Raw genomic sequence first — 22,053 nt, 5'->3', positions numbered from 1 at the left:
TACAAAACAGTGTGAGATGACGATGCTTTTGCCACATTGGCATATTTATAAGGCCAAACGCCCACTGTCTGGAGAGATCATGATTCATGAAGTATGAACCATTGGAAAGGTGGGGCTCTGAGTACGAGACATCACATGAATAATTGGAGTTGGTGGTCCCACAATTTTCTAATTCAATGATTTCTGACACTGTTTTATTGTTTCCTAAAATAACTTCATATTTAATTCGGAATAAATCTTTGATAATTAAACGTACCCAACTCATTATATCTTTTTTTTTAAAAGAAGAATTTTTTTTAATGTGATAAGAAAAAAAAATTTAAAAGTTATGAATTTTTTTCAAATATAAAGAAAAGATGTATCGAGATGAACAAAAAATTGGAACAGTGATCTGTTCATCAACTTTTTTACCTAAATGCTACGCGAACGGTCTTATTTCCCAATCTGTCACGGGGCGAGTTCGCTACCCAGTGTAGCGAACTCAGTTTACTGACGTGTCACGTTTCTAGTAGACACCAAGTTCGCTATACGGGGTAGCGAACTTGATTTTAACCAAGTTCGCTACCCTATGTAGCGACCTTCAAACTTTTTTTTTTTAATTTGGTACTTGTTATCCAATAGAAATGTGACAAGTCAGCAAATCGAGTTCGCTACATCGGGTAACGAACTTGCTCCCATGGCAGATTGAAAAATAAGACTGTTCGCGTGGTATTTAAGTAAAAAAGTTGGTAAAGTAGCACTTTGGTTACTGTCCCCAAAAAATTTATCCTTTAATTAGATAATTGGAAATATCTTTGTTGTATGAGATATCCTATTCGATATTTTTTTTTTCATATTTTCCTCTGTAATCAATTTTTTTTTTCATATTTGGAAAATTCTTTTCACCACTTTTGAAAACAAATTTCCCGTGACATTAAAAAAATTACTTTTAAAAAAGAATATATCGAGTTAAATATATCTGATCGACCGAAATTTTATTCGGATAATTGAGCCTCGGGTAATCTTCACAATTACCGAGTCATTAGAAAACATTTTACTATTTTATTATTATTTTTAAATAAAAATTTAGGATTATACGAATCGCTGTTCCATCTCAACATCAGAACAGATTCGCAAATCTCAACGAAGATTTATTGGGTATTACAGGTAACTTCAAATAGATATATATAGTAAAATTGACTTATATAGACTATATTTACTAAAAAAAATAACTTATAAACAAAAAATATCATTAAAGATGTTTAAAATAGTTAAAATTATTCCATCATTTCAAATACATGCAATGTTCATGAACACTAATACAATTAATTATATGAAACTATTAATTCTTGAATACAATCTCTCTGTTATAGTGAACAAAATTAAAGTTAATCTTAATTATCTTTTAAGTAGTCTGAGTTTTTCTTCGATTGTGTTCTAAATAATTAAAAATTAATAATTTAATTAATGAAATCTTGACTTTAGAAAAGAGATAACTCTCCCTCCTAAACTTTTATTATTCATGTAAAAAAAAGAATTAATTGATTTTATTTATGAATCAATTCTCATATTTCAAATAGATTATAATTTTTTTTAAGGCAGCTGTTCATTAGCCTCTTATAAATTCTGCCAGTGCACGTAGGCCAATGGCAGTAACCTCCCTATATATCAGGCAATCTCAATTCTGCTTTCAATTATTGTTGCATCTAGATCATGTTATCATCGTTATGTTGCTCATTATTCATTATACTATGCTAAGTACAAACTCATTGTTTACTTGTGAGTTGTGACACCACTTTATGAGTTTAAAACATCACCGTCTGATCTAACTCTAATTTATTCCTGCATTGCCAAAGTAGGATTTTACACCGAAAGCCAACAATTTAATGAAAAATTAACGTTAATTAAATAAGTATAAATCACAGTATATTTTCTGACACTAACAGATTTTTTTTTTTTTTTTTTTTGTAATAACACTAACAGATTCTACATATTACTTGCAAATGCATAATTCAAATAACTTCTATGTATAAAAAACAGTGTTTAAACATTGACTCGGTCGAAGTGAGGGGTCGAGGGGTCATTTCACTGCTGATCTGATTTTATACATTAAGAAAATATAAATATATATCCTATATAAAAAATTCAAAAAAATAAAACCATCAATAATTAAAGATTCAAAATATACTTAATATATTTCAACAAATTACATTCACAAGTCAATATTTACAAGCTAATTAAAGTATCAAACTATCGAAGTATAAAAACACATATTCCAATAAAGTTAATAAAAAGTTATATCATCAAACTCAGGCCCTTCTTGTCCTTCTCATGTACCTATAACAGTATGTGAAAGGAGATCCCTTACCCAATAGAGAATAGCCGAGGAGAGGCGGCAGCACGACAAATTAATGGTGGACAGAGAAGAATCAGCACAGGGGAGGAGATTACCATATTAGGGAGACTGAGTCTGGTTATGGGAGAGAAGAGCAGAAGAGAAGAAGAAGAAGAACAATTCAGATTCCAGATCTAGTTCTAAATCTAGACAACAACAATTTTTTGTTTTTGTTTTTTTATATGCCAAACGACGTCATTTCGTATATAATTTTTTTCAACAAAAAAAATGCAATGACCCTTTTACCCTTCTAACCCAGGAGTTACGGGTTCAACCAGTGAGTTTCGGGAGTTAGAGCGATCAACATACAAGTAAGGTCTAACTATTAATCTGAACTCTCAGAAAAAAAAAGTCAGTGACTCGGTGAGGTTGACCCCAGGTGGGGTTTTAAAATCCTAAACCCTAAACTAAATATTTTTATGCCTTACTTATTTTAGAAGTATTTTTTTACAAAAGCTAAAGTTATTTAGGATTTTGAAAAATATTTGATTTTTGAAAAAAATTATTTGACTTTTGACTTCTGCTTTTTTAAAAATTAAAATTTTTAACTTCTGAAAAAGTAGATTTTTAATTTTTTTTTTTATGGCTTATGTTTTTTTAAAAAAGTAGACATCCAAGATCTTTACTTTTTTTTTCCTTATTTACCTTTTTTAGTCAGCACCAACATCAATAAATTATAATCGCAATTGACATCCACTCTTTTTCTCACCTCCTAAATAAGTAAAGTAGGGATAAAAAAATATACACGTAATATCCTAAATTTTTTAATAAGAATTATCTTAAGGCAATAATGCTACGGGTCACTACTCACTAGGACAGTCATGGCAATAATGTTAGGTGCTAACGTGTATCGGTAGTCCTGAAAAGCAAGAAATAATAGCCATAGCCCATAGGAACCGTAGTAATCATGGGCCATGTATATCCCAAATTCTTCCAACACATAAAATGAGTTTGAAAGCAGAAAGAACACATGCTTATAGAATAGTAACAGTTCAACTAATAAATAAGAAGTAATGTTTCAATTTTGCCTATCGATTAAAGAGCACCGCCGCTATAGCACGGAGCCACGTCGCGTGTGTGTTCGGCGAGGTGAGGTTTAGAGTTTATTAATTAGTAGTAATAGTCTGCATTATTTTCACTAAACAATGGTCAATTATTAATTTTCTTTGTTCGACAATCAGTTTCCATATGATTGTAGTTGATGAATTGGTGACAAGTGTAACTCGTTACTGAGTCAGATGGGCCCCGTTACATTTAAACTGCATACAATAATGCAAATGCCAAGTGCCAGCAAACATTGCCGTGGCTATTTATATACCAAATATTTTGTGTCAGTTTAAAATCATCTTTAAATGATGATGATATTATTATAGGTGTTCGTGGTCTGGATTGGATCAGTTTTGGAAATAAAAATCATCCAATCCAATTCCTTCGATTTGATCATATAATCATTTATTCGGTTTAGATTTTTCTTCAAATCCGATCCGATCCAATCTAATTTTTTTTCGATTTTGATTGGATCGGTTTTCGGTTTTTTGAAAATCTTAAAATTTGTTTCATAATTTTTGTGCAAATAACATATTTTGTTTATATTAGCTTTGTATTTTTTTTTTGAAATACAAAAGCGTCAGTAGACGATAATATAATTTTTGTTTTTGGAAATGGTGAGATATGAAGCTCTACACACATGAAATTTTGTTGATAAGATGTGACTAAGTTTTTTCTTGGATTTAGTTGATAGGTTAATGGGTCTTGGATTTAAAAATTTTTGGGCTATGATTGAGGAAAGACCCAAGTAGGTAGAGGAGAATTAATATATTGGATTGATTTGGATTGAATCAGTTTTCATCAACCAATCCGAAGATCGATCCAATTCAATTAAATTTGCGGTTTTTTTTTCGATTTTTGATTTATTCGGTTATCAATTTTTTGGTTCAATCACCGCGATTTGAATCGATTGATGAATACCCATAGATATTACGACGTACATGGTCCAAAAATTTCTATTTTTATTGTCTTGGCGAGTTGTGTGGCTGGCATTATTTCTTCCCGCGTCTCCCCTTCAATAATGTTTCATTATTTGAAAACGAAAGAAAACAAATCAAAGCCAGAAATGAGCTACATAACATTCTAAGTGAAGATGTGATGATATGCCCTTACCTAGCTTTTTATAGTGCATGTTTCCACATGCAGCGCCGCGTTGTATTGCAGATCCACATGCCCCTGATCTGAGATTACCATCCGATATAATTATATTCTTCAATAATTTGATGCAACGAATGACTAGTTTAGTTCTCATATGATATGTCTCCCTCCTACACCGAGCAAGCTAATCACAACAATTTTATGAGCACATAACTTGTCTGTTCCTGTTTAATTTAAGGGGCACTGTCCACTGTGGGACACTACAATCAAATTAACTATGCGTGGACACTGGACCTAGATCAAACTGCAAAGATCCAGAGGTAGTAACTAGTAACTAAATCAAAGAAGAGTGACGGTATAAAAAACATGAAATAATGCATATTTTTTGGGTTTAAATTTGATTTATTATAAATGATGTGCTGCCACACATCATTAAAAAGTAATAAATTTTTAAACATTAGTTATAATAATCAAAAAAATTAATAATTTAACAATATATGATCGAAAAAATATATAATGAAAACATATTTTATATATTAAATCTTATTATTTTATTCTCTTTACATTTTAATTTTGTAATGCATATATATGTGATATTAAAACTTTCGAGCATATATATATATATATATATATATATATATATATATATATATGAGTCATGATCATTTTACATTGGTATAAGTTAGACTCTCAATTATGTTACCAAAAAAAAAAAGTTAGACTCTCAATCTTATTTGTTGATCCTATTTATATTTAATGGCTCTTATTTATTAGATATTTGAGCTATTATATGCAAGGAAATCAATGATTAAGATTTCTTTTTTCTTTTTTTTTTTTCTTTTTTTGGAGTTACTCAACCCTAATTATCTCTTTGAGACGAGTTGGCTCCCTCTGGTATCCCCACGAGCTTCGACTCTTTGAGCCGGCTATGGGACTAATCCGGAGTGCGGGGGAACAGTGATGATTAAGATTTCTTATTCTTATACTGATGTAAGAATACCCTATCTCTCTGTTTATATATATATATATATATATATATATATATATATATATATATCGGTTTTATTAATCTCATGTTAAGGAGATAAATTGTCTCATATCATAGAGACAAACTTGTGGGCTACACCACCTGAAAAAAAAATGGTATAGTTATCGAAGGATGTATAGGAAAGAATTTTTATCTCATGTAACATGAGAATAGTTTTTTCCTATATATATATATATATGTAGGATATTCTTACACCGGTGTAAGAGATAAAAGTCTTACACTCAATCTTGACCAGTGATCCACTTGTATCCAATGACTCACATTACCAAAAAATTTGAGCCCTTAGATATAAATGGAATCAACGAAAAAGATTGAGAGTGTAACTTACACTGGTGTAAAATGATCTTGACCCTATATATATATATATATATATATATATATATATATATATATATATATATATATATATATATATGGGCTTATCATTTCTCAAGCTGCTGGAGATAAAGTTATCTCCGGCTACTAAATCATAACTGTACAAAGATGGATCAATGGGATAAAGGAATAGAGAGAAAAGGGGAATCATAACCATTCAAAGGTGAATCAATACATATAAGGAAATAAATAATCAAAACGACGTAGTTTTGGGGTGGCCGGAGATAAATTTATCTCAAGCAGCTTGAGAAATATTTTTCCCTATATATATATATATATATATATATATATATGTATATATGTAGAGGTAGGATCATTTGACACCAATGTCAAATTTAAAATTTGACACCTCATTTGAGAGCCATTAGATAAAAAAAGATCAACGATTCTGATTTGTAAGCATGTGACACAATTGATCTTTTTTGATCTAATGGCTCTTAGATAAGGTGTCAAATTTCAAATTTGACACCGGTATCAAAGGATCATACTCCATATATATATATATATATATATATATATATATATATATATATATATATATATATATATATATATATATCAGGATCATTTTATACCAGTATAAGTTACACTTTTAATATTAACTGTTGTTCCTATTTATATCTAACGGTTTTGATTTATTGGATATCTGAGTCATTGGATGGAAGCAAATCAGTGACAAAGATCTGGTAACACTTCTTATTCTTACACCAGTGTAATAATATCCTGCCCATATATATATATATATATAAATATATATGGGCTTGATTATGACATAATGTGAGATTGTCTTGATCTTTTATGGAATAGACTGGACGGTGGTAGCTATAGAAAACTCATTTGCTTGCTTGGTGGAATAAGGGAGTGATGCATAGTGGGTAACTTCACCCGTCTCATCCCGCCAATATATTATAAAAGTGATTTTTTTAAAAAAAATTTCTACTATCCATAAATGTAAAAAGTATCAAATAAAGATAAAAAATGATGTAAAAAATAAAAATAAAAGACCAACCTGACAGGTCAACTCGCCCCGCAGAGGGTTGAACCCATTTTGACCCGCGCTTAAGCAGGGTGAATTCAAACGGGTTGGAAATCTCAACCCAAGTCACCATTTGTGCGGATTAAACGGGCAGTTAGGAGTTGTTACGGGATGATATGGTTGTTAGATAGTCTGCTGACTGCTGAGCAGTTGTGTAATATTAGGAATGTAAGTTGGCAGTTAGTAGGGTGTATATAATGGTATGTAGCTTGTACATTGAAGGATACTCGAGAAATAATATTCAATTCAATCTTTCTTTTTGTTTCTTTAGTATCCGATAGGTATCATCCTTATCAATAGTGCTTTCATCTAGGTGACTCATCCTCTTATTCGCCATGCAATTTCACGTAGTCCCCCAAAAGTTTAGGCAGTTGGAGCACCGTGTAGAAATACATTTTGCTAATAATCTAGCTCAAAAGCAACGTTTAAAAGCAAGGCTTGATGATCAACAAAATCAACTTAGTCTCCTTGCGGGTTAAGTGCAACAACTATACAACACAGTGAGCCATAAATCCTCACATGGAAGGTTTGGTTTCTCGCTCAACCTCTCAGCAATCACAAGAATTGGGTTCACAATTATAAACCAATGGAAAAACTGATCTATTATATTCTCGTTCTCTGTTGACATTTTTTCACGTTGAAGCCCTTCCTATCCAGTCACATCTACCTTCGCATTTTGCTTCCTTTTCTACTTCCTACTCTCTCTTCTTCCCTGAGAAAGAAAGAGATGACTTTGGACTATGAGGAACACACACTAAAAAACTCATCATTTCTGCACTTCACATATTAAAGGAAGGTACTTCTAAGATGGAGTTGAAGAGTCTTGATCCAAATAGTGGGAAACCAATAAAGCAACCTACACAAGCAGTAATATAGAGAAACTACTTTTCGTTCTTCATACATGACACTGGCAATGGAACTCAGAGTAACAAGAAGGCTAATATAGGTATTGGAATTAAAACACATTATGTTGCTCACAGTGCTGTCTTCCGTTCGATTTGGGACCAAGAGGATACCAATTCTCTTTCCTATTAGACCTTGAGGACAAGGTCTGTTTTTTTTTTTTTTGATAACAAGGACAAGGTCTGTTTCAATGAAGGTAAGAGTGTTAGGAGCTGTTACGGGATGATATGATTGTTAGATAGTCTGTTGAGCAGTTTCATAATATTAGGAATGTAAGCTGACAGTTAGTAGGGTGTATAAATGATAGAATATTGAGACTCAAATTGAAACACGTAACAAAATACTGAAAAGGGAACACATCATATTTCTTCAATACATCAAGCCTATTAATAGGCAACACTAAAAACTGAAAGTACCAATGAAGAGACTCATTACAAAGCTAATTAAGAGTCTCATAACACCCTCATAACACCATTAATTAACTATTCCTAACGTCATAACGTCAGCCATTATATCCCTAATAAACATAACAATTTAATTTCATAACTCACATAAGAAAAACCAAAAGACAATTAACTCTTCAATATTGTAACTGACACAAGAAACAAAAAAGACTTCAACATTCCCTCCCTTAAACTGATGTTTGCTAACAGTCAGTTTAAAGTATACAGACACCTAATAATCTTCTTAACTTCACAAATGACTCCATCTTGAGAGCTTTAGTGAATATATCAGCAATCTGATCTTCACTCCTGCAGTAGATTAAATCAATAGCTCCATCATTACAAAGATCTCTTAAAAAATAAAACTTCACATCAATGTGCTTGCTTCTTCCATGTAGCACAGGATTCTTGGATAATCTAATTGCTGAATTATTATCACACATAATTTGAGTAGCTTTGAGTTGCTTGAATTGAAGCTCCTCAAGAATTCTCCTTAGCCAAATGGCTTGGCATGCACAAGATGTAGCAGCAACAAATTTAGCTTTTGTGCTTGACAAAGTGACAATTGGTTGCTTCTTCGATGCCCAAGAAATGGCACCTGTACCAATCATAAAAACATAACCTGATGTGATCTTCCTGTCATCTTTATCTCCTGCGTAATCACTGTCAGGAAATCCCACTAAATCAGATTTTACACCCTTCTTGTAAAATATCCCGAAATTTCTTGTTCCTTGCAAGTAGCGAAGGATTCTCTTGGCAGCCAACAAATGCATTTCTGTAGGATTTTCCATATACCTGCTAATTAAACTCACAAAATACATTATGTCTGGCCTTGTTGCAGTGAGATACATCGAACTTCCCACAATTTGTTTGTAGAAGGTGCTGTCAACCTTCTTTCCTCCATGATCTTTATGTAGCTTCAAGCCATATTCAACTGGAGTGTGCACAAGATTACAATCCTTCATCTGAAACCTGTCTAGAATATCTTCCATATATTTATTTTGAGAAATAAAAATTTCATCACTTGATTGTGCTACACTTATGCCAATAAAGTAATGCGTCATACCAAGATCAGTCATTTCAAACTCATTCATCATAGACTTTTTAAATTCTTCAAACATAACATCACAATTTCCAGTGAATATAAGATCATCTACATATAAGCAAACAATAAGCATTTTTCCTTCATCACCAATCTTAACAAAGAGTGTATGTTCATAAGGACACTTTATAAAACCAGCCTTAAGAAAATAAGACTCAATGCGACTATACCAAGCTCGAGGGGCTTGTTTTAGTTCATAAAGTGCCTTTTTCAATTGTAAACTTTATGCTCATTTTCAACCTTCTCATAACCAGGGGGTTGTTCAATAAATATTTGTTCCTCCAAGTACCCATGCAAGAATGCCGATTTGACATCTAACTGGTAAATAGGCCAAGAATTTTGTGCAGCAAATGCAACCACCAACCTGATTGTATCATGTCTCGCAACAGGAGAAAAAACTTCTGTATAATCAATCCAATATTGTTGCTTGTACCCCTTGACAACCAAGCGTGCTTTGTGCTTGTCAATTTCACCATTTTCCTTTAACTTTGTTTTGAACACCCACTTCACACCAATAGTTTTGTGTCCATTTGGAAGATCAAATAACTCCCAAGTATCATTCCTCTCAATTGCATCAATTTCAGCATCCATTGCTTTTCGCCATTTTTCTTCTTTGACAGCACTCTCAAAAGTCACGGGATCACATTCTGAAAACAAAGCAAAGTGAGTAATTGGATCTTCAATTCCAGTTACCTCATAATCTTCCATCCAAGCAGGCCTTCTTCTAACACGAAGAAGAGATTGAGTTCCTTCTTCGTTAACTTCAACTACTCTTGGTGAGGATTGACTAGCTGCAAAAGTTGCAATGGACGAATTTTCAGGCATACTAGATGCTAAAATTTGTTCTTGTTCAGAATCAATATCACAAAGAACTTGGGTAGGCTACTGCATATTCCAATCCCAAGTGTTTTCTTCATCAAAAACAACATCCCTGCTAACCACAATTTTTTTTGTCAGTGGATTAAATAATTTATATGCTTTAGATGTATCACTTACACCTAGAAAGACACATTTTTCAGCCTTGTCATCAAGTTTTTTTCTTTTCTGATCCGGGACATGAGCATATGCAATGCACCCAAAAATTCTAAAGTGATCCACATTTGGTTTTCTCCCACTCCAAGCCTCTTCTAGCGTCATATTTCGAACGGCAAAGGTTGGACTTCTGTTCAAGACATGAATGCACCAGTTTACTGCTTCTGGCCAAAATGTCTTTGGAACTCTTCCTCTTGCCAACAAGCTTCTAACCATGTTGAGGATGGTTCTATTCTTCCTCTCTGATACACCATTTTATTGTGGTGTATACGCAGTTGTAAGCTCTTTTCGGATGCCATGTTCTTCACAAAAAGCTTCAAATTCTTTTGAGCAATATTCACCACCATGATCTGTGCGAAGTGTCTGAATCATCCCTCCTGTCTCATTCTCCACACGAGCTTTGAAATTTTTAAATGTAGAGAAAGCTTCTGACTTTTTCTGTAAAAAATAAACCCACGTTTTTCTAGAAAAATCATCAATGAAGGTAATTAAATATTTTTTTACCTCCATTAGAAATTGGATTTATTGGACCACAAATGTCTGAATGCACCAATTGCAAAATTCCCTTTGCTCTCCATGAGTTCCCTTTTACAAATTCAAAACGATGTGATTTGCTAACAACACATTCTTCACATACTATGGAATGAGGAATTGTGATTTTAGGGAGGCCTGTCACCATATTTTTCTGTTGGAGCGTCTTCAACCCACCAAAGCTCAAATGGCCATAGCGAAATTGCCACAACCATGAAGGATCTTTTATTTCAGCCATTAAACTAGTTTGGATTCCTTCAATCTTTAATGGAAACAATCTGTTTGAACTCATCTGAATAACAGCAATAACACCTCTAACAGAATCATAAATTTCACAAACACCATTTTTAATAGTGATCACATAACCCTTTTCTTGTACTTGGCCAGCACTCAATAAATTACTTTCAAATCAGGAACATACAATACATTAGATATTGTTTCCACAAAACCACTCTTGGTTTTTATTTTAATGTCATATTTTCCCATTACTTTTACAGTAGAATGATCACTAAAACTCACAGTAGATTGAAAATTTTCATTCAGATGAGAGAAAGAAGACTTACTACCACTCATGTGGTTGCTGCAGCCAGTATCCACATACCAAACATCTGGCTCAATTTTCTTTTCATCTTTAGCAACCATCAATAAGGTTTCACCTTCCTCCTTTTCTACAAAGTTTGAACTTTCTCCTTTTTCTTTGTTATTTGGCAGCCTAGTATAACATTCAGATTGATAATGACCAAATTTATGACACCTGAAACATTCTACCTTGGATTTATCAGGGGCTCCTCCTCTGCCTCTGCCTCTTCCTTGAAATTGATCATTATTGGCTCTGAAATTAGTGGACCTTCCTCTGCCTCTGCCTTTGCCTCTACCTCTGCCTCTACCCCTTCCTTGAAAATTGTTGGAACGAGTATCGGTAGAACCCTTTAATGCTTGCTCATCTGTGTCTTCCTGTTTGAACTTATGTTCATGCACCACCAATGAGCTCTGCAATTCATCAAGTGACAAATCATCTATATCTTTAGATTCCTCTATAGCACAAACAACAAAGTTAAATTTTGCTGTTAATGATCGAAGAATTTTTTCTATGACAGTTATTTCTTCTGTCCTGCTTCCATGAATTCGCTTTTTATTGACAATGGTCATCACGTGAGAGAAATAATCTGCAATTGATTCTCCCGACTTCATTCGAAGTGTTTCGAATTCCGAGCGTAAAGCTTGAAGCTGCTGCCTCTTTGCTCTTGCAGAGCCTTGATACTTCTTTTTCATGGAGTCCCAAATATCCTCTGAAGTTTCTTTGGTAAGAATGGTTTCCAAGATAGAACGGTCAATGGCCTGGAAGAGATAATTCTTCGCCTTCAAATCCTTCAACTTTATTGTTTCATGAGCTGCTCGTTGTGCTGCTGTCAACTGAGCTCCTTCTGCTAGTGCTGGTTCAACAACACCATTGGTAACTACATCCCAATATTCCTTGGATCGATAGAAATTCTCCATCAACATGCTCCAATGATCATAATGACCATAGAAACGTGGAATGGCTGCTTGCACAAAATTAGAATCTGTGGCCATGACTCTTCACTTTATACTCTTCACTTTTTTTTTCACAACTCAATTCCCTCATGTGTTTAACTCTCAACCTGGCTCTTGATACCACTATTAGAATATTGAGACTCAAATTGAAACACGTAACAAAATACTAAAAAGGGAATACATCATATTTCTTCAATACATCAAGCCTATTAATAGGCAACACTAAAAACTGAAAGTACTTTATGTATTATTACAAAAAAAAAAAAAAAAAAACTGAAAGTACCAATGAAGAGACTCATTACAAAGCTAATCAAGAGTCTCATAACACCACTAATTAACTATTCATAACGTCATAATGTCAGCCATTATATCCCTAATAAACATAACAATTTAATTTCATAACTCACATAAGAAAAACCAAAAGACAATTAACTCTTCAATACTATAACTGACACAAGAAACTAAAAAGACTTCAACAATAAAATGGGATGTAGCTTATACAATGAAAAACACTTGAGAAATAATATTCAATTGAATCTTTCTTTTTTGTTTCTTTAGTATCTGATAGATCTCATCCTTAAACACGGGCCAACCGAAGACTGATGCTCAGTGAGAGGAATAAAAGTAAGGAATTATGAATATCATGTTACATGATATTCATTAGGTTATGCAATAGATAAAAAACCAAGTGGGATCCATATGAATAATAATAATAATAAAAAAAAGCAAACACATACTTCGATGTTTCAGCATGACAAAAAAAAATTCTTCCTACTGCATAATGCTTATATATCCCTAAGAGTAATATGTAAGGTAAGAGATATACTATTGTTGCTTAATGAATGAGGTTGAAGATATTATTTATGAGTTTAATGTTTCTCATGTTACAGGAGATAAAATTTTATCTCCTACACATATACACACGTGTGGAGCCCACACGGACTCATATGAGGAGAAGAAAGAGAAAGAGAAAACATGAGTCCTACATACTTTTATGTGTGAGTACGAAATAAATTTATCTCTTACAATATAAGAGGCAATAAGCCTATTATTTATGGGAAATACTACTCTCATTATATATGAGATAGTTATTCTCTTACTTCGAAAATCACAACCTTTTTTTTTTCTTTTTTTTTTTGGTTTTTTAATGATGGACTCCACTTGGATTCTTTCTATAGCATGAAAGAACTACTCTCATGTAACATGAAAGTAATGTTCCCCATTATTTATATATGGTGACCGCCCAAAAGTCTACTAGAAATTTAGGAATTTTCAATCAATAGATGAGCCCAATGCATAGTGGACAAAGCTGGATAGTATATCAGAACAAATATGCATTATATAATTTGATTAATTTGATTTGGTGGCATCATCCTTTAGAGATAAGAGATTCTGGGTGCGAAACCTAGTCAAATGCACTGTTTGTTCCTCTTGGGTCCCAAAGTGCAGACATCAGATGCCCAAGTTCGTTTTCAGACACAATAATAATCAAGTTGGAGTTGTAATTTTGCAAGCATCAATTTGTTATCTCTTTAATAAAAGATCCAATCCTTATTTTTAAAGCAATCTAAACCAAACACTCACTTAAACAGGCAAAGATTCCTATATAACTTTCCCAAGAATCGCTTTTTAATAAACTTTGATTTCACAAGCTATAATCCAAACACATTGTAAGGACAAGAACAATCACACACATAAAATCGGAAGTAGAAGAAAAAAGAGAAAAGAAAGAGTCACAGCCGTAAAAACAGTTTATGGATCCAAATCCAAACTACTAAAGGAAAGGAATTACAACGAAACCTAAGTCCCAAAGCAATACAAAGCCCAAGCATAATCCCTTTTGGCTTTATCTAAGGGGGCAGATTATATTTACAAACTTTTTTGGTAACAAAACTCTTACAAACTACTCTAAGTACGACCGGTCATACTTTAATCATGCAGTGTACGACCGGTCGTTCTTAGTGTAATTTGCAAAAAAAGTTTGTAAACAGATCCTATCTCTTATCCAAGTCATGGGGACAAATCCAACTTAAAAATATAAGTTTAATTATCAGGGCACCTGGACCTTGGTTAATCAAATTTGGCCGAATACAGGTTATTGATTTGGGACAGGTCTTAGCATCCCTACTTCTAGCCTTACCTTTCAGAGTAAACAGATTATTATTAGCATTAAAATGAAGTACAAGCTTCAGAAATCAGAAATTTAAATGAAGCACACCCAAGATGGCAACAATTAACTCACCAGAAACAAGATGAACACAATAGCAACTGCACCAAAAAAAACAAAAAACAAGTATTGATAATAAAATGTGCTTTTAAGGAACCGTGTGATTTACAGGGAAGGAAACTGTTCGAGAGTTCAAGGATAAAGGGAAAAAATAAAAAAGAAAGGAAGATCCCCTTCATCTGCAGTGTACTCTGTTTATTCCGTCAGACAAAAGATCCATCGAGCGACATAAGGAAGTCACATCATACATTTGGTGGTGGCCAAATTTTCCCAAACAAATCTTCCAATCGCTTTGCTTGATCAGCATAACCATCCAGTCCAGCAGCTAGAAGCTGCACAGATGCTGGTCCCATGGTTTTTGCAAGGCTAATTTGGTCCCACTTAACAAGCTGATTATAATAAATGCAAAATAATTAGTAAAGCAATCCGGTTTTTTAGCATATCTGACAAACGCTAGAACAAGAATGATATTTTATAAAATAGTTCTTTCTCCGGCTGATTTGAGGATGCAAAGAAAACTGAACAATAGACATAACGGGTAAACGGTTATCATAACTGGCAAGTAATGCTAACATTTTCTATTACATTGTAATGGCACTAACATAAATCTAAAATCAAGAAATTTTTCACATAGTAAAGTGAGGGAAGTTATGGTTGACTAATTTTGATTTTCCTGAGCTGATAGGAGATTTGATACCTTGTTGCCTAAAAAAGTTCATTGCTTTCTTTCCTCTACATAATTCTCAATTCTTTTTTTTCTTTTTTTTTTGAAAAAAGGTTCTCACACATAAAGTACCAGGTTGATTGAATGATATCAAAATATTAAACTAAAAGCTATTGCCCACATAACAGAATGTCTTGTAAGCGAATACTTAACTCTAGTTGTAAAAGATAAAGGAAAAACTAAAAGATAGAAACATGATAATCCATGAGAAGGGTAGAGTCTCTCAAATATATAAAAAAAAAAAAGAGGGAGAAAGGGGGGGGGGGGGGGGGGGGGGGTGGGGTGCAACTGCATGCTATATAAAGCACTTGCTTTGTGCATGATTCAATGAAAGGTCAAACCCACTGACTGGGTGGGACTATAGTACGCAATCTTATCTTACAATTGCAAGAGGCTGATTAAGTGATTCAAACCTGTGACCTCTGGGATAACACCAACCTTAGAGCGAAGGCTCCCTTTCATCATCTTTGAAAAGTCAAAAAGTAAAAACTAAAACAGATGCTCCTTAGCAATTGAGGTTTATGCTTGTTAATATCTGCTTGTCCCTGATTTAAATTATTGGAGCAACAGACTAACTGCATGCAACAAAGTTTGGTATTATTCTTCCCCTAATTGGTTCTTATTTTCCATTTATATGACTCAGAAAGGGCCAAGGGTCATGACATTAGGTTTTGCAATTATGAGGAGGAGATACGTTGATACCAATCTAATTTTGCAGTTTCAAATAAGTCCTACTATAGAGGCTGAAACCATACCTCTTCATCACTGAACACGTATTTAGCAGCAGACTGAGGGGATAGCCTCCTAACAAAAGAGTACTTCTCATCAGGAGAAGCAACAGATTCTTTAAGAGACTGCAATACCTTCAACGGAGCTATGATATAGTCAACCCTGGACAAGGAGCAATATAAAACAAAAAATTGATAATTACTGTACAAATCAAACTTAAATGAGGTCTTATATTGTATATGACAGTTGGGAAGTCTTTGAATACCCCAGAAGACTAAATAAGTCCTGCTTGTTGCGAACTGCTGCTGCCATCAACTTTGACTTATGTCCATATTTGTGAATATAATTGTAAGCTTTTGTCACCTGGAATAATAATAATGCTTTCAGGTATATGCCTTGTTAGTTATTATCATAATTATGTCAAGCCTAGGCTCTGATTCTTGAGTGAACCAAGACGGTTTTCACCAAGAGCTTCATAATTTTATTTTCACAAAAGTAAATTTAAATTCTAAGCATAGAGCAAGAGCATGAACAGAATAGCAATATTGAACAACGGACCAATGCCAACCCAGGATCCTCTCCTCTTAGCTGGGCAGATTCTATCTCTACATCATCAGAATGATTACGTGCCCAGTCCTGAAAAATTACGAAGTTTAGATAAGCTAACCTGATAAATGTTATCCAACACTCTTATCACACAAAGAAAGATAGAAATTACCCTGATGCGGCCAACAAAAATTTTAATAACAGAAGCACCAGCTTGAGCAGCAGCAGCAGCTTGAGCAAAGCTGCAGATATAGAACCAACCCATAGAATGATTAAGAACAAATAAAATACAAATTGTTTAGATCAAATGGGATAGAGCATTGCTACTAGATCCTAGGATACAAACTTAGATGTTTGAATTTTGAAAATGAATTGGTAAAATTTTCACATCAGTAGTCAGTACCCAACCATGTGATTTTCATCAAAGCAAATGATTCCTTTTTCTTTTAACACAATAATAAGCAGAACATTTCATGAAATTTCTAACTAGAGGGCATGATGTCATGCTAAACACCATAAGCTATCAAAATAGTGGTCCAAAGTCCAAAAAATTGTACTTCTAACAAATAATGACTTCAAAGTAGCATGTTTTCTAAGGTCTCCTCGCACTGACAATCATGAGAAAAAACAGAACCAGACTTGCTAATATTTTAAGCATTTCAAGTTTAACTTAAATGATTTAGGGTAATGAAACTTCTTGTTTCAGTACATTAAATTTTTGTCTTTAGTGGGACACAACCTCTTTGCAAATATGTAAAGGTATGGCTATGTTTAAGGATTGCCCTCACCCCTACCCTCACTAGTGGAGGTTTAATGGGGAGTGCCGGTTTTAGATATGCCTTTTTATTTTGTTAATTATGGATACATGATTAGAGCTTTGTATCAACTTATATATTATAGATGTCCTGTTACAGGGATTGCTTTCCATTTATTATTTGAAGATTAGGATTTAGGCTTACTTCCAAGTTCCAAGCTAATATGCAAAGCCTCAAACAATCATGAACTAGTTTAGAATTTCTACGGGATACCATTAAGGGGGTGTTTGTTAGGGGAATTTTTTTTAGATACCCAGGAAAGTGAGGGTGGATTTCCAAGAAGACCATGTTTGGTATCACATTTCAGAAAATCACCTGGGAAAGTGATTTACCTGGGAAAGTGATTTACCTGAGAATCTGTTTTGTGTGTAAATTGTGAATGAAAATTCCATCCAAGAAAACCACCTAGAGAATGGTATTCTTGGATTGCTGGGAAAATAGAAAAAAAAAAATATGAGAAAAAACTGACAAGAATAGGAAACTTATCCAATATTCCCGGTATTATTTTTTACCTATCAAACAGTTTTTTGGTAACATTCCCGAGAAACTCATTTTCCCATGAATCATGATTCCAGGATAAAAAAAAAATTATCCTCTACCAAACGTCCCCTAACATCAGATCTTCCTAGCTCAGAAGTCACCCTAATGGGGTTAAATAAAAATAACAGAGAAATTGTGTCCTTGAGAATAGTGAGCATACATGTTAAGTGAATAAAAAAACTTATGGGAATATTTCCATCAAAAAAATTTAATGAATATAGCTAGCAAAAATTAATATCTACGTTAAATAGATGTGTTTCTTCGAATGGAACAAACAAGTTATCAATCTTAACATCATATAATTCCTGAAGTTTAGAAATAATATTTGCAATTAATTAAGAGCATTCAAGACTGAAAATTTTATAAGCAAAATGACAGACACAAGCCTTTAAGCAGTAATCAGATACCATACTTACTGTATTAACCTCAAGAGTTTTCTGCGAAATGTTCAACAAATTACCTGTAAACAAATGTCAAATGTGTCTGTATGCCCTCAGATTCCAGCAATCTTGCAGCCTCTATTCCCTAAATAAAAAGCAAAGAAGCCATCAGCACATTAAGAAAAACATCAGTATTTCTGAATCAGCTGGCATTACAATTCCATTTTCCTGATTACTCACTTGCCAAGTTGAAGGAATTTTGAACAAAAGACGTTGAGGAGGGACATTAGCATCATTGTACAACTTCAACAGGTCATGCACCTGTAAAATTTGATAACAGTAGCATTCAGATTTCACCAAGGCACAAGACAACGTTTGCTTTGTTAGGATAGATATTGTAATTGTGTTAAGCATTAAGGATTCACAAAACGTGAAGCTTGTTTCTTAACAGATTAACAGCCGTTCACTGTCAAAATCTTAAAATTGCATACACAATTTAGAATTTAAACTCACACAGATACACTTATCTCCTCAATTTGGTCATTTCTCACATGAGAATGATGCACAACAAACTTAAACCATCCTTTTCCTACATCTGATTCCAAAATCATAACCGTTTCTATAATATTAGGGAAGCACTATAGCACTTATTCACGGCCGGGGTATACATCTTTTATAAGAAATTTGTAATTTTAAACCTCAGAAGACTTTGGATTTCTCACCGTGGAGAAAGAAGGCATTGAGCCTCCAATTGTCTTCAACATTATAATCTCGTGTTCAAGATGCATAGCAATAGAATTTTAACGTTATAAGTGTCATGAAACAGAACCAAATACCTTCCTGATAATGCCATGCGTGTCGTAAGCAAGACGTGCATCCACTTCTGTTGAAACACGGCCAGGGACAAGCTTTGCCATGTCACTACCGACATTCACTAAAGCCTACAATTTCAGGACCAAATCCACTAAACAACCACGGATAGAAAAAACGTTTTCTCAATCATTAGTAAATCAATTTTTATTTTATTTTTTAAAATTGATAATTAAAAGAAAGAAAAAATAGGCATTAGAAAGTAATGAACCATGAGCAAAAAGAAATACCTTGTTAAAGAAACACGACAATCTTGCGTTAGGATTTTCAAGCCGGTAACACTCAGAATCACCCAAAGCCATTTCCACAGCATTCTACAAAAAAAAAAAAAAAAAAAAAAAGATGTAACTCACTCACTGAATCACTTAGAATGAGACAAAAAATGTACATGTTAGGTTTTGAAAGATGAAAGGGCTGACCCTAAAAATGGTGTCTGGAAGGCCACATATACCCAAGAGAAGCGATGAACTAACAGTAGCAGCAGTTGGAGGAAACCTGTAGTGAAGGTTCGTTTATCAGATCAAACATTAATTAAAATTCACTATTTATAGAGGAAGAAGGAAGAAAAGCAACGTTACTTCTGGAAATCATCGAAAATGACGGTGTCTGGAACGATCTCGCTGAAGGCTGATACAGCATCCAATTCAGTTGTGGAAGCTGCTTATTGAAAATGGAAATTGCGAAATAAGAGAGGTAACAAGGGAAAATGTCAAATTAAGTAACAAGTAGAGAAAGAGAAGAGGTATATTATAATAATAATAATTATTATTATTATTATTACTACCAGTATTGATAGAGGAAGAGGAAGCGCGAATTTGAGGGAGGGAGCTGTGGAACTTGAAGATGAGATAGGGAGGGGGCGTTGAACGAAGCGAGAAGGAGAAGGTGGATCTTGTGTGAATAATGGAAGATGATGCAGCTGAGGAAAAAGCTGCAACAGAAGGCGGAGTTTGCAAAGTGACTGGCATTTCTGGATTTTGAGATTAAGATGCCAACTCAGTGACACTCACACTGGACTACTAGAGAGCTCCGTTACACATTTATAACTATTTAAATCATTATTTTTTGGGATTAATGTGTATAATATTAGGGATTAATGTTTACCATAAGACGTAAAAAAAAAAAAATTACGCATATATAAAAAAGTTTGTATGACCTTTTTTTTTTTTTTTCTCTTATTATATGATATTTCATATCAGTCTTATATTTTTTTTTATGTGTTGGAAATATAATTATCGTTTAAGACATGAGAAATATGAATTTCGTAATTTTGATGAAAAAATTATATTCTATTGTATCGGATTTACATTCAAAGACGATATCATAATCTATTATATATTTGTTCGTGGATATATTAGAAGGACAGCCTCGATGTTGTCCTGTGATGTAGCAAAGTTTGATCGTGTAATAAATTCTCTTGCTAATTTTTATAGAGCACACAATTGGACTCTTTTGATCTATTTGGAGTTTTTATCTCTTTAATTTGTCAATATGGTATTTGGTTCAAGGTATTTACTAATTGGGGTTATTGAGTGACGTGAGGGGACCCGGCGTTACTGAGTGCCGCACACCTCCCCCTGTGCCACTCACACTTCTTTTACTTTTTTATTTTTATTTTTTTTAATTGAGTGTCGTCCCCCTACGATTGTGCCAAGTGGCACAATTCCGTTTGTCCCGTTACAGTAAAACTTCGGAAGACCATAACTTTTGACTAGGGTATCCAAATCAGATTATCTGTTTTTTGATTTCACATAACTTTTCGAGATCTACGTAATGACATTTTATTTGACATATTTTATCTTTCATTAACATAGTTCAAATTTACAACAATAGTTCCATTTTTTTACAAATTTGAATTATGTTTGTGAGAGACAAAATATGTCAAATAAGATGTCATTGCGTAGATCTCGAAAAGTTATGTGAGATAAAAAAACAAATAACCTGCTCTGAATACCCGAGTCAAAAGTTATGGTCTTCTGAAGTTTTACTGTAACGGGACAAACGGAATTGTGCCACTTGGCACAATCGTGGGGACAACACTCAATTAAAAAAAAAAGAAAAAAAAAAAAGAAGTGTGAGTGGCGCAGGGGGAGGTGTGCGGTAGGGGTGTAAATGGGCCAGGCTAGCCCAGCCCAGCCTACGGCTCGGCCTACATTGAGCCCAGCTCGGGCCCAGCCTTTCAGGAAAGTAGAGTAGGCTTAGGCTTATAAAAAAGCTTTTTTAATAAATAGGCCATAGGCCAATTTTGTCAAGCCCGGCCTACAGCCTTGTAGGCTGGCCTATTTAATTTATTAAAATAAAATATCTATTATTATTATTTTATGTGGCAAAGACACAAAGTACCAAATACCAATATCTCTTACTTTTTGTGCTATTTTATTTTATGAAAGAAAAACTTGTATAATGTCTCTAAATTTTACATGTTGTTGCAGCTTAATACCATGGAGCAATGGGTACCTTGCTAGATTATAATGTTACTGATGAAGATCTTTCAATAATAATCTTCTTTCCCTTGTCTTGATGGTGGTTTGAAGATTTTTAGATAAATGACATTCTCTTGTAGACTTTATTTCAGCATCCAGTAATTGTATTTTTTTTATTTTTCCCATTTCTTCGACTCTATTCCTCTATGATATACATTCTAGAGGTGAGGTATTATGTTGACTCTTTCTTGTTTGTCATTTTTTTCTTATAAGAAGT

The 22,053-nt window shown here is 33.6% G+C and overlaps 1 protein-coding gene across 2 annotated transcripts; it reads right to left on the bottom strand.

Annotated features, from left to right (window-relative positions):
• Positions 1–14,789: 14,789 nt before the first annotated feature.
• LOC133293671 (uncharacterized) lies at positions 14,790–20,353 on the bottom strand. Of its 2 annotated transcripts, none has more exons than XM_061492271.1 (12): positions 20,135–20,353; positions 19,932–20,010; positions 19,773–19,848; positions 19,584–19,667; positions 19,320–19,424; positions 18,724–18,804; positions 18,564–18,628; positions 16,921–16,990; positions 16,761–16,838; positions 16,468–16,565; positions 16,229–16,364; positions 14,790–15,138 (listed from the first exon to the last, which is right to left on the bottom strand). In XM_061492271.1, exons 1-12 carry the CDS (start codon positions 20,319–20,321, stop codon positions 14,992–14,994), a joined length of 1,206 nt encoding a protein of 401 aa, XP_061348255.1. In that variant the 5' UTR covers positions 20,322–20,353; the 3' UTR covers positions 14,790–14,991. The 2 variants fall into 2 exon arrangements, with proteins under 2 accessions (XP_061348255.1, XP_061348254.1); XM_061492270.1 differs by having other exon boundaries at positions 14,792–15,138; positions 20,138–20,353.
• Between the last annotated feature and the right edge of the window lie 1,700 nt (positions 20,354–22,053).

The sequence above is a fragment of the Gastrolobium bilobum genome, unplaced genomic scaffold (assembly GCF_033153095.1).
Source record: "Gastrolobium bilobum isolate Gb01-03AN ecotype WA unplaced genomic scaffold, APGP_CSIRO_Gbil_v1 utg762, whole genome shotgun sequence".
NCBI lineage: Eukaryota > Viridiplantae > Streptophyta > Magnoliopsida > Fabales > Fabaceae > Gastrolobium > Gastrolobium bilobum.
Note: the sequence above shows the minus strand (reverse complement) of the source record. Positions and strands in the feature narration are given on the sequence as shown.

Coding starts and splice junctions, on each gene's coding strand:
- LOC133293671 (XM_061492271.1), bottom strand. CDS start 20,321: ATGCCAGTCACTTTGCAAACTCCGCCTTCTGTTGCAGCTTTTTCCTCA. Junction 18,629..18,723: donor AAATTCCTTCAACTTGGCAA/GTGAGTAATCAG, acceptor CTTTTTATTTAG/GGAATAGAGGCTGCAAGATT. Junction 16,839..16,920: donor TTTTTGTTGGCCGCATCAGG/GTAATTTCTATC, acceptor GTAATTTTTCAG/GACTGGGCACGTAATCATTC.